The 16080-nt window shown below is 39.3% G+C and overlaps 1 protein-coding gene across 1 annotated transcript in view; it reads right to left on the bottom strand.

The window, feature by feature from the left end:
- Positions 1-16080, bottom strand: part of LOC131089251 (transcription initiation factor TFIID subunit 4-like) — a 153395-nt gene that overhangs the window by 68946 nt on the left and 68369 nt on the right. Inside the window, exon 13 of the mRNA XM_058033894.1 lies at positions 7518-7574. Coding sequence (XP_057889877.1) covers positions 7518-7574 — 57 coding nt within the window. The remainder of the gene's footprint in view (positions 1-7517; positions 7575-16080) is intronic.

Raw genomic sequence — 16080 nt, 5'->3', positions numbered from 1 at the left:
ACAGAACTTTGTGAGGAGCAAAACATGGATGCAATACATGGATCCCTCTCACACAAGGCACTCACATTGGTATAAACCAAGTTCTAAGGGTTTGTTTTCTAGGTAGCAAGTATAAACAAAGATAAAGCAGTGTTCTTACTTTATACTATAAAGATGGTGGTATAGAAATAGTTTGTCACTTAAAAATGGCTGTGTATTTAGCTGCTCTACCAGTAAAACAGCATTTCCCTTTAAAAATGCTAAACCCAACAGTTTTCATCAGTCATGAAAAATAAGCATTCATGAAACTGAACAAGAGCTGGGCACTATGTGTATGCTGGAATAATGCATCACTACAGAATGCCACCAACTCAGTTTTGTAGAAGAAAATTATTACATTGGACAGTATTGGATTTAATTTAGATTTGTGGTAGACTAATATGATAAGCTTGGGTCAAGCTTAGGTTAGAGAGAAGACAAAAAGAAACCCAGCCCTTGACTCAGCTCCAATTAATATACATTTTACCTAAGCAGGAATAAGTAATTTGACTCAGCTGGAAGATATCACAGCTATTCCTCTGATCCCCCAGCATTTTTCTATCAATCATCTACTTTCTGACTCTCTGTACAGCAAGGGTGACACCACACTTCAACTTCAGCCAGACAACTTTCCACAACTTCTGCTCTAAGCCCAGGAGAACAGGGTGGAATTGTCATCACCTTCAATTTTACAAAGACATATGCAAGAAGTTCTGCTGAACAGTAAGACTGCTATTGAACAAAGTTCTTCAGGACTTCCAGAATACATCACAGGGCAGTACCTCATCCTTGGAAACAGGAAATCTGGAAGACTTACACACCAAGATCCATATGCAATAAACTTATTACTGGTTATAAATTGTCTTGTTTCCCCAGCACCATCTGCACATGCAAATGTATTGCCATTCCCCTCTTGTCCTGGTTATAAGTTTTATAATCAACTTCAGTCATCAGAATTTGGGACTGTTACCATAATAAACCTGTACATCTAAAGTAGTATCTGCTAAAAGGAAAAAAATACCACAGCTAACACAAGCAGTAAACTTGATAATGCAGCAGGACTTCCAGGAGAGTATTTTAACTGGTAAGACAGGACCACTCCTCTCTGAGGTTCAGGTTTAGTACTAACATTTTAGGTCATTGCAGCTACTCTGTAACTTCAGAAAAATCTTGTACTCTGAAGCCAAATCCAGCTTAAGCCAGATGGGAATGGTCAAAGCATTTTTCTGGGTACAAACAGACATGTGGTACAGGGAAAGTATAAAAAAGTGACTGTTACCTGACTTTCCATACATATTGACAAAAATGCTTACACTCCTTCTGCATCACAGCTGCAGCATTGGTAACGTGATGCAGAAAACTATTCATGAAATAACTCTGTTCTGAGGAATCAGTGTTGCTTAAACATTGCTTCATCATTATTTCAGGTATCACATTTACAGCTTTTCCTTCTTTCCACTTACTGACATACAGATGGACTAGAGAGCTGCATGGAAATTTAACTTAAATTTCCCATTCAAGTGCCCCACTTCTCAATGAAGTGTGTTAGAAGAAAGCAATTTAAGATAAGATTGTTGCTTTTGGATCAATATTTTTATGTCAGGCATGATAAAATAGAAAACTTAGACTTCTCATCACTGAGACACTGCTTCAGCAGTAAAATATTTAAGGACTTGGGCTTTGCTGAAAAGGTGAATAAATGAACTTGCCAAACAAAGCAAAATCCTTTTAATTTGCTTTTTATTTTCAGTAATTATGATAACTGTGGTAAACTACCATTTAAATATTTTAAAAGAAATCACTCCTCCTGAGTTGATACATAAGTATTAGTGTGGTGACAAGAACTTATTTAGCGTAGAACTGTTTTCCTATTGTAGTCACTAAGTATACAATGCTGGAGTTTCAGTAATTCTGCTACAAGTTAAGTTCTGGGGGATTTAAAGCCTCTAAGGCAATGGTAGAACCACATAACATATACATCATAAGAGGTACATATTTCATTATTCTGAAGAGAAGGATCCTATAGCTTTTTCTACAACTCCCCCTGCTAACAGCCCCCATATTTTAGTGCACAGAACTCAGAAAAGGATCAAGTCCAAGCCTAAGCCTCAGCCCAGCAAGGCTCCTGCTCCAGAGGACACTGCAGATGGGGGATGGCAGCACCCAGGGCAGTGGGTCCCACAGTGGAGCAGCCTTTCTCTGCCTGCCGTGCTCCTGCAGGACCTGAGCACTCCCAGAGCTCCTGGCCAGGGGACCACAAAGGACCCAGCCAGCCCTGGGCAGCTGGGCCAGCTCTGCTGGCAGGGGCACACACAGGGCTGCATCTGAAGGTTCTGGCATGAACATCAACAGCTCAGAGACCTCCCCTGCATGGCTGATGGGCACATCTGAGAACAGATCCCACTGGGGGTTATCCAACCCTGCACACAGGCCCAGACATTTGTGGGGTCTGGTTTGTTCACTGTTGTGCTATACTCTTGGTTGGTGAGGACACAAAAATTTGAACCAAGCTCATCTTTCAGGATCAACCTCAGCTACTTTAAAATTAAAACATTTTTAGGCAACAGACCTTGATATGCAGAATACCCTGGATGGATGGATGGATGGATGGATGGATGGATGGATGGATGGATGGATGGATGGATGGATGGATGGATGTTAAGGATCTTACCCTCCCTGCCTTTCCTTTAAATCATTTCTATCATTAATTACTAGGTGTTAACTAGATATTCCTAATCTTGATCTATGCCTGCTATCAGCTATATGGCTTCTTTTATGTTCTATTTAATGAAGCTTTTTAAGGAAATTCGAGAACTCATAATTTCTTCAACTTACATTTGTGACTTCCAGACCACATAAATCAGTGTATTTCCTAAAACTTGACTTTAAAAGCTTTAGTCATGCTTTATTCATTGAAGCTTATCAGAGTTAGTTTAGAAAAACTTAGTTTCAGTGACTTTCTAATCACTCTTCAACAACAGCAGTCTGCAAAAACTTAACTATGTGTTGGCTAAAATGGAAAACTTCACTGCTTATTATCAATACCCTGCTTATTATTGATTTCAACAATTAATTTAAAAGTTAATTAAAACCACTAATTAGGAAAAATAATTAGGAAAGTTATATCATTTCCAACAAAACAGACACTGTTCACAAATGATGCTATTCCTTACATTAAGTTGTACCAAGTCAGACATATCAGAATTTGCTACAAAGCAATGCAACAAAGTAATAGCTGAAATTCATTTTTCCCTGAAATAGTCTCAATGGAAAATTTTTTCAATAGTTTATTAAATAGGTTTACCATTGAAACAATCACAGGCTGTCCACTGCAAAAGGCTGCAACAGTTTAGAAGTGTGAAAGCAAATGGAGAGTTCTGAGCAAGATAATCCTTCATGGGCACATTTTGCTACTGCTTTCACTCAAATCCACTTGAAACAGGTTAATATAAAGCAAAATAAGTCACTCAAACTGAAATCAGAGTGGGTTTGCACTGCCTTAACTAAATCAGTGCAGGTCTGGCTGTGAATGAAACCTGTGGGTTATGTCTTGTCTCTGCAAAAAGGCACCATGGAGATGGGGCTTCCCTTCATTTGGGTAAGTATTTAAATACAGTTTAAACCCTATTTATGCCAATTTGGTTTAAACAATATGCAGAGTGGTTTGAAGAATGGCTAATAAATGGATCAAGATGGAATTAGAGGGAAAAAATATAATCTGCACCTAATCAAATTAATTTTAAAATGTGTTCAAAGGATTCCACTTACACTGTCTTTATGACACTAAGAAGCAAGAAGGAATCTTTCAACTGGTAGATGTTCTGTGAAAGAAACTGAGCTAATCTTTTTTTCTTCTTAAATTAGGAAGAAAAACAGAGTGTTACAAAATGAAGACTCCAAAATATCCATGAAAGAGAATGTTTTGGAACAAATATCTTTTCCTAGTTTTCTTTCTTTCCTCTTCATCTTATTATCCTTCTATTGGTACCTTTATTTTGCATTCAAAGACAGCGTTTTCCAGAGTTCCTTTGGTGTTTTTAATGTTGTGGGGTTTTTTTACTTTTAAGGAAAGATTTAAGACTTTAAGACTTCAAATTACTTCTTTAGGTACTTTACTTTCTCTCTCTGACTTCTGTCAGTAGTGTTACTGTTCAACCTGATTAAAGCCTGAGCCATTACCCATTTTCAGAACATAATAATAATTTTTATCATTATTAATAAAACAACTATCAGTTGTTTTGCTGGGATTAAAAAACAAGATATCTGGCAATCATATCATTAAACAAATAATACAAGCTGGAAGAGCTGCAGGTTTCTTGGGTGCCCTCTCTGGTTTTTAAAACACTACCTAACACCACTTCACTATACGCCACAAGAATATCTGTGCAACAAAGGTCTTCAGGCAATATTCAAGACAGAAATCATGGAACCATAGTCTACAATCCAGCTTATTATTGAAGCTGACAGTATTTTATTCATCAGCTTACACAAAAGCTGGAAGAAACACAATTCCTCTCTGAGTTACGGGTCATAAGCACATGTAAGAGTAGCCCAGCTGGCAGTGAAGTTTTGAAATCTTTTACATTTTTATTGGCATTGATTCTAAACTTTTAATTTTAAAAGACAAAGCCATGCCCAAGACAGTTTTTCTAGTCAACCTTTTATACTATAAAATTAGTTATTTTTTTTATTTTGGCAGTGCCAATAATTTAAGACGTCATGATATATCCAGTAACCAGTGCAGAAAAAAAAATGAACAATCTTAAAACAACATCCTGCCAGTACCATGCCACACTCCCCTTTGCAAAAGAAAATGTTTTTGCTAACTAAATTTTAATATTTTAAGTGAAAATTTCTGGAGCTTTAGATTACTAAAACCAGAGACGTTTCTTATGGTTTCAAACATGCAGAATGAAATTCCCTTCAGTGGTGCCAGCAGATGATGCATTTCTGTGAGCAGGCAGGGCCAGCTCTGAGGGCAGAGGCTGCAGCAGCCAGGCTGAGGAGCTCCTTCTGCAGGGCCCAGACACAGCCAGAGCTGCACCCACAGCCCAGTGCGCCCAAAACTCCTGCGAGGAGCTCCTGCAGCACCCAAAGCCAGAGCTGCACCCACAGCCCAGTGTGCCCAAAGCCCCTCTGAGGAGCTGCGGTGTTTGTGAGGGTCCCCAGGATGAGGTGAGAGATGAGAATTTGACTCCAGGTTCTCAGAGGGCTGATTTATTATTTTATGGTATTATATTCTATTAAAAGAAGGCCATACTAAAACTAAACTATAGAAAGAGAAAGGATACATCAGAAGGCTTCACAAGAATAATAAAGAAAAACATGTGACTCCTCAGAGCAGTTGGACCACGATTGGTCATTAAATTAAAACAATTCACATGCTGGGTAAACAATCTCATTCCAAAGCAGCAAAACAGGGAGATGGTGTAGCTTCCCAGGAGAAGAAATCCTGGTGAAGGGATTTTTCAGAAATTATCATGATGACATGGAGCTCCCTCTCCAGAGCAGCACCCACAGCCCAGTATGCCCCAAGCGCTGAGGAGCTCCTGCAGTGCCCAGACACAGTCAGCAGTGAACCCACAGCCCAGTGTGCCCCCAAGCACTGAGGAGCTCCTGCAGTGCCCAGACACAGCCAGCAGTGAACCCACAGCCCAGTGTGCCCAAAGTGCTGAGGAGCTCTTTCTGCAGCGCCCAGACAAGGCCAGGACTCCAACCACAGCCCGGTGTGCCCGCAGCCCCTCTGAGGAGCTCCTGCAGCACCCAAAGCCAGCCCGCAGTGAACCCACAGCCCCTCTGAGGAGCTCCTGCAGCACCCAAAGCCAGCCCGCAGTGAACCCACAGCCCGGTGTGCCCCAAGCCCCTCAGAGGAGCTCCTGCAGCGCCCAGACACAGCCAGCAGTGAACCCACAGCCCAGTATGCCCCAAGCGCTGAGGAGCTCCTGCAGCACCCAAAGCCAGCAGTGAACCCACAGCCCCTCTGAGGAGCTCCTGCAGCACCCAAAGCCAGCCCCGCAGGCACAGCCCGGTGTGCCCCAAGCCCCTCAGAGGAGCTCCTGCAGTGCCCCGTCACAGCCAGCACTGCACCCATAGCCTGCCGTGCTCCAAGCCCCTCCAGTGGCTCCCCCGAAGAGGGGCCCGGCGCAGGCCTCGCCCCGCGCACCCTCAGAGCCGCCCGGCCCGGCCGCGCCCCGCCAGCCCCGCGTCGGGCTCCCCCACAGCGGCTCCACCCTGAGCTCTGCCACACCGCCCTACTGGCCCTGCCTTTCACTTCCACCTCCTCGAGTTTGCAATGCCCGGGAAAGAATGTCCAGGAAAGCCAACACTGATGCAGCAGCAGTGCATTTCATCCCAGCGCTGCTCACTTCCAGCAGCACGGCACCTTCAGCTCTCAGCTCAACAGCCCTTTCTGCTGCCACCCATTGCTCTCAGAAATCTCATTCTTCCTCTGCATACACTGGCTGCCTACAAAACCCAAGTAGTATTAAAATCCTGCCTCTTTTCCTGCCAGATAATTTGATTACTCTATTTCATTTCAATACTTGCTTGACAAATCCAACTCTGGAAACACTAAGGCCTGGTCTAATGTTTACAAGAACTCATTTCAGCAAGTCTTACTACATAATCGCAGAATGAAATGAAGACAAATAAAACTCATCCATGCATTTGGATTTTTTTGACTGTTACATACATAAAATCTGTGTAGCTAACGGAACTCCAGAATACTGCCAATAGGGAAACAAAACAGGAAGAACAGGTCAATACAAAAGGACTTGCTATAAGCATTTTTCTATGTATTTTATCTTCCAGTGCATAATTATTACCTGTTAATGTGTATATCCAAACAAGCTGGCTAAAAAGAATGGCATCATTTTGCTGAAATTGCTTTCAACTGATGGATATTTTAATCTTTCTAATTGATTTAAGTTACAACCCAATCCTAAGGCATGAGATGCCTTAAGCAAAGGACACTCACTCATTTACAGCAAATTAAGGTACTCTTAGAGTAACACATCACAGCTCCATGGGAAATTATTTGATATTTTTTAGATTATTGTAATTTAGACAAATGAGTAAACAGTCCACTGAATCACAGGATAGAGAAAATGATTGGCAATTACATTACTTGAAAGAATGTTACCAGAACAAAATGGTTAAGCAGCACATTTCTAAGAAAGCGACATTTTACAAAAAGACAAAGGCATATATTTTCCACCAAAATCTAGAGCTGCTGTCATCAACAACCCAACAAAAGCTACAGCTACCTAAAATGGAAATGAAAATGTAATGTATGGAAATATTCTCTTATAAAATCTCCTTAGGCTTCACATGTATTAATGTATTAGTTTGCAAACATTAAGATCAAAGGCGAAGCAACAAATACATCCTAAAAAGTTTTTAGTCAGATTTTTATTAACGATATACAAGTAGCAAGGCATAAAAAATTAATATGTTCAAGCCTTGAAATGTCAAGTGTAATGATCTCTAGCTCTGCTTACCTCCTTTGCTTTTTGTTTCAGTCTAGCTTGCTCTGGGTCTTCTTGCCTTGAGCGACTCTACATGTTTAAAAAAAAATGGGGAAAAAAGGTTAACAGATGGTTTAAGAACCCCTCATCTGTTGCAGTAAGTTAAAAAATAGCAAAGAAATAGAAACAGGATACAAGGTATCAAACACGGGACACTTAAATTGACAGAAGTGCAATTTCAAACCCATGAGCTCACCCAAAATGAGGTTAAATGCTCAGTGGTAAATGAAACAGAGTCAAGATTTGAATTGAAAAAACACCAAAACAAACCAGGAAAAAAAAAAAAAAAAAAAAACCACAAAAAGACCCCAAATACAAACCAAACCACAAAAATAAAAGAAAACAAAACAAAAAAAAAACCAACCCCCCCCCAAAAACAAAACAAAAAAAAAAAAAAAACACAACCAAAAAGCCCACCAAAACCAGAAAAACCCAACCCAACCATGCTTTTGTCAATGTGAAAGTTTCCATACAGGTTTAGATTTCAATTATTTAATACTAACAGATTCAAGCATCCAAGAGAAGAAGCTACACCCTTTCCATTATCCAAACTTTTAAATTTAGGTCCTTACAATCACATATTTTAAAATTTACTGTTTACAACCAAGCTTGTGTTTAGGTGTTGGTAGAGAACATGAAGAAAACTGTTGCAAAGGTAAATCTTTATAATAAAGATATTACTATTCCATATGAGTTTGCTTTGAGTACAGCATAGAAATACATTCTGTTAAACCCATTCATGCACTACTAATAATATTAATGTTGTCAATATTAAAACTGGATAAATATTGCTAAATGACAACTTTTGTATTTTCCTTCAAAACCAGGAACAGCTCTAAAAGCAGATCGTTTAATCACAATAACAACCTGTAACATTTCTTTAGACAGAGAGTATTTTATAATCACATATTAAAAAACCATTAAATTCATATTTGTGCTCACTACACATCTCAGACTGATGGAATTCAAAACTCAAGAGGCAGATAATAAACACATTACACTTTTATAAATGTGTGATAGGTCAGCATTCAGCAGATGTTGCATTAAAAGTTACAAGAAGCTCCAAAAAAACTTGTGACATCCATGGAAAACTGTTGTTCTTGATACCTGAGAGATATCATAGTTCTGCTTCAGTATTTCTTTGAGATTCAAAGTGGAATCATTTACCCAACTCCGAAAGGAGTGTCTGTGCCCTCTCCTATCTGTTGTTCCCTGCTTGTTGCTATGCTGAAGGCAGAAACTTGAAAGAATATTTGATTGCAAAGTTATATATTCTCAGATTTTTTCCCAGTGTTTAAATTTTTCATACCATATTCTGGTCAGAATTCAAAAATCCATTAAGAAAACCAAAGGGAGATCGGTTTTAAGGGCTTGCACTGTTTTTGCTACACCTGGAGAGTGCCTTGGCTTGATCTGGCACAGAATTCTGTATCCTTTCTCCTGTAAGTTTTGTGGGTTTGGTTGGTTTTGTTTGAACTGGGATTGGTTTTTTCCAGCTAATATAGCACACCTATAAAACACAGTACTGATAACACAGGGTGACATTAAACAATAATGAGATTTTCAGATGTGCTGAACTCTTCCAGTGTGCACATCAGCTTCACCTTCCAACAACATCTGCAATGCTTTTGTGTCTGTTGGCATAGGAAGTTCTTGGACAGGGCAGTGTCTGCAGCAACTGAATCCCAAATTGAGATCTGAGGTGGCCAATGACCAAATCTGACTTGTGCCAACCAAAGAAGAAACCCCAAAAATAAAAACTTAGATACTGTAACCTAGTTAGTGTCCGAAGGGCAAAAAGGTATTCAATGAAATATGTGGGTCTGCCAGAGAGCTGGGTTCCTAATCAACACAGCAATTAGTAAGAACTTGATTATATTTATACCTCTTGGGTTAAAAACCAAAGTAACAAAGGCCAGTCAGTGAGCTGCTTCTCCAGGAGATGGGCTCAGGTCAGTATTCATGCACTGAGCTGAACAAGGTCCTTGCTGGCATTTTGCAAGAACAATTCAATTGTTGGAGCCTCAGTTTCTCCAGCATGATGTATGGAAAAGCATATTTAGCCCTTTCATGGGTTTTGATGATAAATTTATAAATGTACAATGAACTTCTATTGCTTTGTGAGCCTCACAGTGAAAGCAGAACAGAAACACAAAGTACTGTTACACTCCTGTATGAAGCTGAGAATTTGCCAAATGCAAAGCACAAGTTGAAAGCACAGCAGCTTCAGGAGGAAGCAGAGTGTCCTGAGAGAATCCAGCTAAGACTTCTAATATTGTTACTAACTTTCTACAAGGAAACGATAGAATCCTGGAAAACACACCAGAAGTATGTAGTGTTTGGGGACAGGGTAAGAAAAATTAAAGCAGGAGATGCAAAGTAACTTTGCAATTTCCTGAGTTCCATAAGTGAAGGAAAAACTCTACAGAGTAAAGAACACATTTAAAAGTTGGGGCTTTTTCTTTCTTCCCCAGAAACTGACCAAATAAGAGCAGATCTGGAGTTCAGGATAATCTCAACATGCAAAAGCAAATCACCTGCTCTCTGTAAACCCCCAGCTTGTTCATAGTAAATATATGATAAAAATTATTGCAGAGGTGAAAGCAGGTACTCAGCTCCTGAACAATATTAAACACAGCAATCTTGTTCCAAAAATGAAGATCTAAAATACCAGGTGAAGTTTAATATATAACCCAGATTGAAGGTGAAGATAGAACTATTTTTACATTTAGAATAATGCAATGATTTTCTAATTATTGCCTGAATCCATGCCAATGAGCTTTTCCAAAGAATCCAGGCTAGTTCTTGTTTCAAACAAGCAGAATTCCAACTTTACACAGGATGTATCACTACTACTAAAATAATTAAGGAATTTAACTCTTTTGTGTTCAGATAAATTTTAACACATTTTTTAAAAGCAGATTTGTAAGACTAAAATACTTTCCTGCTGGTTACCATGCCAGTAAGCGTTAGAAATAAAATCATCAACATACAGAGGCTAAAATGTATTAAAGGACAAGTAGAAACATCAACTATCTCATTAATTCTTCACTTTATGATCTAATGTAAATTATAAAAGACTTCACCAATGCTCATGCAACATGGATTAAAGCAAATATAAGCAAATGCAAATGTCAAGCTTAAGAGAGGTGCCTAAATGAGCTTTAGAAATGTCACTGGATTCCCTTTACACTCCATTCCACACGTGAACATCTCTCCCTTCCTCTGAAGAGTTTGCACAATTTTGCTGCTGTTCAGCTCTTGTAGTGCTTTGTCTACATGTCAACATCACCAAGCAAATATTGCACTATTTTTTACACTTACTTTTGTCAAGCTACTGACTAATCATTCCTAGCTTTTTTTAAATGGCAGTTTAACTTTTTTCTTCCAGTTAATTCATATTTTGGGTTTTCTCTTCCTTTCTCTTTTATCTCTAACATCCAAATCTTAATATGCAGCACTTCACCTGTTCTGTGAAAGATTCTTTTCCAAAATCTTTTAATGCACCAATGTCTCCTTCCTCTAAAACTCTGGAAACACCCACTGATCAGAGAACCCACCAAATGAAAAACTTTCAAGGACTTTATCACAATTCCTTTGCCTTCCCCTCCCTGTTCATCATGTCTAGATCTGTAAATACAGCAGGCTGCATTTACACAATATTTATTCCTGTTGATGAATAAACACCTTTAAAAGCAAGCAAGCTTCCCATAGTAATTTTAGAGAAACCCAGGACTGATCCTAAGCAGATAACATACTTCTAAATATATTAAATGCTGTCTCCTCCTGAGAATGTATTCAGCAAACCAGGTTTGTTAACATTTCTCCCAAACCAGCTATTTTATTAGACCAGACAACCTGATATTTTAATTGTGAAGAACCAAATGCTTTGTGTTAGAGAGTTCTTGATCTGGAAACTGAAAACTGCATAGATCACATTATGTCTATGGAAATACTGGACTTCCAAAGTATGAAAAGCAGAGTATGTTAAATGTGTGTATTCAAAACAACAGAAATAAGGGGCTTCATTTGCATGTTACCAAACTCCCTAATGTTCCAAACCTCAGCTCTTCCCCTGCCTTGTGTTAAATAAAGCAGGAGGCCACAAAAGAGACATTAATTACACATGGAACAGTGTAGTTTTAAGGGGATTTCAGATTTCACAGAATTGTCTTAAACCAGAAAGCAACAGTGTTTTTAAAATTATAAGGGTGTTTATACCCCACCATAATTATAAACATGCCCAATATTTTTTTTAATTGGAGCACACTCTGCATCTATGCAGATGGACAGACTAAAAGTACTCCTGATATGTTTCATTACCATAATTATTAAATACTTTGCTTGATTATTAATGACAAAGCTGCACTCTTGCTAAATTTTTGATCCACTAACAAAATTAAGTGTTCTGTTTAGATTTGTAAGGACTTTAAAGTCTCAGCTTGTTACACCTGTGCTGGGAAATGCCTCACAGGCTCTCTCCTGCATTTGGCTACATCTGATCCCAACTAAGGCACTTGCAGCTCTACTGCCCCTGACCAATATTTACACTGGGGGTCTTGAATGCCTCAAATTCATCTTTTTGCACGAAATAATGAGAGAGTCACAACTGCAGGTGCTGTGCTATCAAGAGCCACTGCTGTGCCAACAGTTTCAATTTTATACCTATTCTTCCCCATTGATGACATTAGAACTTCACCCACGGCTGTACCAGCTTATAACTTTCACTTTTAATTAAAGAAATTAAATTGGCAACATGAAACACTTTGCTTTCACGTTAGCTTTGTTAATAAAAAGTGAAAGTTAAAAGCATCATAGCTGAGGGTAAAACTCTGCTCAGTGTTACAACCATGGTGAGGTGGAATGCAGAAGCACAGGTCTGAAAAATGATTTATATTAAAATCATTAAAATTGCAGTAACAAATTCCTAAAAATTCAGAAATTATCTCAACACAATAATTGCCATTTTGCTCTGCTCCCATCAGAAGTGAGCTCCAAGTGCTCAGGAAGGCAGGAGCTGCACGGAATCACTGCTCTCAGGAAGGGGAAGGATGAAATGGAATGCCTGAACTCAGGGACAGGGAATCACTGCTCTCAGGAAGGACAAGGATGAAATGGAATGCCTGAACTCAAGGACAGGGAATCACTGCTCTCAGGAAGGATGAAATGGAATGCCTGAACTCAGGCTCAGGGACAGCCCCTCCCAGCCAGCACAGCACAGGGTGGAAGGGAATCTGCAGCACCAAATCTCAGTGAGCTCTCCATAAAATACCCCTTCAGTCTATAGTACTACCCAATCATCCACAAATGCTAATTAACTTTATAAACAATTCTAAACATAATTTTCCATTTACTTATGTAAATTTTCTTTTTACAGAACACATCTTACTCTTATGATAGTTGTAGTTAAGATCCCAGAACTTGACAGACTTGTGCTACTAATACATAACACTCAAAATAATAGACTAATTGAATGCATATATTGGAAATTAAATTTCAGCATTATTTTCTAATAAAATACACAGGCATTCAGCCAGTTTGAGCAGATCAATTAACACACTAATTTTAATGTGATCCACTTTATCATAGATTATAACATAGAAGTTTGATTCATTCATTTTCTGACAGCCAGGACAAGCCCAAGCTGTAACTCCTTACTGTCACCACTCTCTCCAAAAAAAAATTCAGAAATAAAACCAACAAAACAACAAATCAGCTACAGCCTTCTACTCCTTCTACTGCCAGAAATATTTCCATTATTAGCCCAGAAGCAGAACTTCATTCAACTTGACAGACACCACCTGCATCTTTCAGATTTTGGAAATAGCTCTGAAAGCAGCAAGAACCCAGATTTACTATAATAAGACCAGTGCTTTGTTGGGTTTGGGTTGGGTTTGTTTTTTTTGTTGGTTTGTTATTTAGGTTTTTTTTTTTTTTTAAATCTGCACGAGACACACCATGTCAAATGCAAAGGTAAATTCCTCAAGTGATTTTAGTCTGGCTTTTGACCTTTCTGCAGCCTTGAGACTCCCCTCAGCTGCCTGTGCCATGCCCAAGGCCCGGAGAGGATGTCTGGCTCTGCACACACTGGCAACAACAGCCAGTGGCTCTCACTGGCAGAACACACCAGGGCCAAGAGGTGACTCTCCCAAATACCTCCTTAAAGGGGACTGTGCCCTAGAGATGTGTTCACACACAGGATGGACCCTCCTTGTGACATTTTTTTTCACCTGTGATGCTCATTTCAGGAAGGAAACCCAAAAGCAGTGACACCCCCAAGGCAGCTGAGTCGGTCCCTCCCTGACAGCTCCTCCTTCTGACACTTCACATTTCCTGGCGCTTGAGAAAGGAGCTCCTCCAAAAGCAGGAGGTGCCTGGACCTCACAGTCTGGGGACCTTTTAACACTTCTGTAATAAAAATAGACACTAGGAAGTAAATTAGAGAAAAGCTTTGGGCCACACGTTCAAGGCTGGTATGGGAATGCTGTGGAATATTTCGGAATGTTGTGGGACACTGAAGCGTTGTGGAAGGTTATGGAATGTTGTGGAATATGGTGCAGGTTCCCTGAGGTGCAGGAGGCCATTCTGGCAGTAGTACTTTCAATTTTCAGATTCTTAATTGTATGTTGCATTGCTACTACAGCACATCATGATTTTTCCTTTCCTGTCAAGATTGTCTTCCTCCAGAATATCCCTCTGGAATGAGAACATCACTCACAACGCTTCTCAGCTTGTGATATTAAGCTTCTATTTCTCAAGTATTTCCCAGGCATGGGACATAAAAGATCTTGTAAAATTCCCTCATTTAGCAAGCTAAATAACATTGCTGTTTGGTTTCAGACACTCCTGTAGCACCACAGCTAATTTTAACTTTAGTCACTTTTCTAAGAATGTCAAAAATTTTTTTTGAAATCTAACTATGTTTTCCTTCTACCTTCTCATCTGATTTGATCTCTCTCCTTTTTCCAAAAACATTTCCTGAAGCAAAACCAAGCCCATCTGAGTGCTTACAAATTTTGCAATAATTTCCTACTGTACCAACTGAAATTATGGTTGCAGATCAACCAGAACACTTGTGCCAAATATTTTCTTTTATCCTTCTAAAGAAACCCACCCATCACCCAAAACAACAAAAACCTGAAACCTGACACTTTCTTTGGCCATCATTTACCTTTTTTTTTTCATACCCCTTACTGAACTACAATGCTGAATTACCAGATCAGTTTTAAGGCTTCTCAAAGACTCATGCTGCCTCCTCTTTGATTTACCTATTCCTTCATTTTTCATTATCTTCTCCATTGATTATCCTGTTACAAAGTAGATTATTTAACCCCATCTTCTTCAATGCCCAAAACTTTTCCTTCACTGTCTTATTCTTCATCAAAACCTGGACTTTGGCTGTTAACAAAACTCAAAGAGTAAGTAATTATAAAAGAATTTTCACTGTGCAAGTTCAACCTTTTTATGCTCTTCCATATGAGACAGTAGATGAGGTACCACCAGCAGGAAGCTTTGAAGCTGTCACTAAAATGGTTCTGCCGAGCAACCTTAAAAACATGTTGCACAATAACCTGTCAAAACACTTCCAAGATAAAAAGGCTCTAAAAGGCACATTAAGAAGTTGCAGTTATAAATAAATATGATTTTTAGATTTAAGCATCTGTAGGAAGAAAAACAGAAATTTGACTTTAAATGCCCAAGTTTTTTATATTTTAAAGAGAGCTTCTGAAGGTGCCAGAGGTGCTGTGGCTGGGGAACAGGGTGGGTGTTTGAGCCCCCAGAGGCAGCTGAACATTTCCCCCTGTGCAGACACAAATGTCACCAGGCCACAGCCACCAGTGGGTGCTGCTGGTGTCACTCCAGCAGGAGCTGGGCAGGCTGGAACTGTGGCCATTCCATCCCTGTGTCACTGCAATGCCTGTATCCTCCCACAGGGGCTGAGATCTCCTCAGACAACAAGGAATGTTCAGAAAAAACAGCAATAACCAAACTCCTGGCTAAGGAATCAGTACACAGGAATTCGGAACAAAGATCTCAACAACCATCACTGTTCATGTACAGGTGCTTTTGCATTTGAGCAGCACCACAGAATCTAAGGAAATAATGGAAAATATATTCTTTAGAATAAAAAATTGTAATCTGACCATATTTTACCAAAGTATGTCCTAAATAAGCCTTGCACTGGTTCACCCATCCATCAGAGCAGACTGGGGAACACCAGCTAAACAGCAAGCTCAGCTCTTACTTTATTTTTTAAATCACAACATTTCATAAGCACCTTCCAAGGGGTCCACAGTGTCTTCCACTGCCCTCTCTAAATATTAATACTGATAAATCAGCACTGCTGATGGCTACTCTGTGCTTTGGTTTTGGATTTTTAACACCTTCATTTATTTTTCACCTTCAGATATTTCTTCCAAGCTGTCTCCTGGTTATCAAAATGAAGTATGCATTCAATAATTTCATGAAGGTAATTTTTTTTCAAATAAATAAGGGTATTCTTTTACTTTTTGTTGCAGAATTCTTAAATTTGCTC

Source organism: Melospiza georgiana, chromosome 14, assembly GCF_028018845.1.
Source record: "Melospiza georgiana isolate bMelGeo1 chromosome 14, bMelGeo1.pri, whole genome shotgun sequence".
NCBI classification, from domain to species: domain Eukaryota; kingdom Metazoa; phylum Chordata; class Aves; order Passeriformes; family Passerellidae; genus Melospiza; species Melospiza georgiana.
This window is presented reverse-complemented; position numbering and strand designations above follow the sequence as displayed.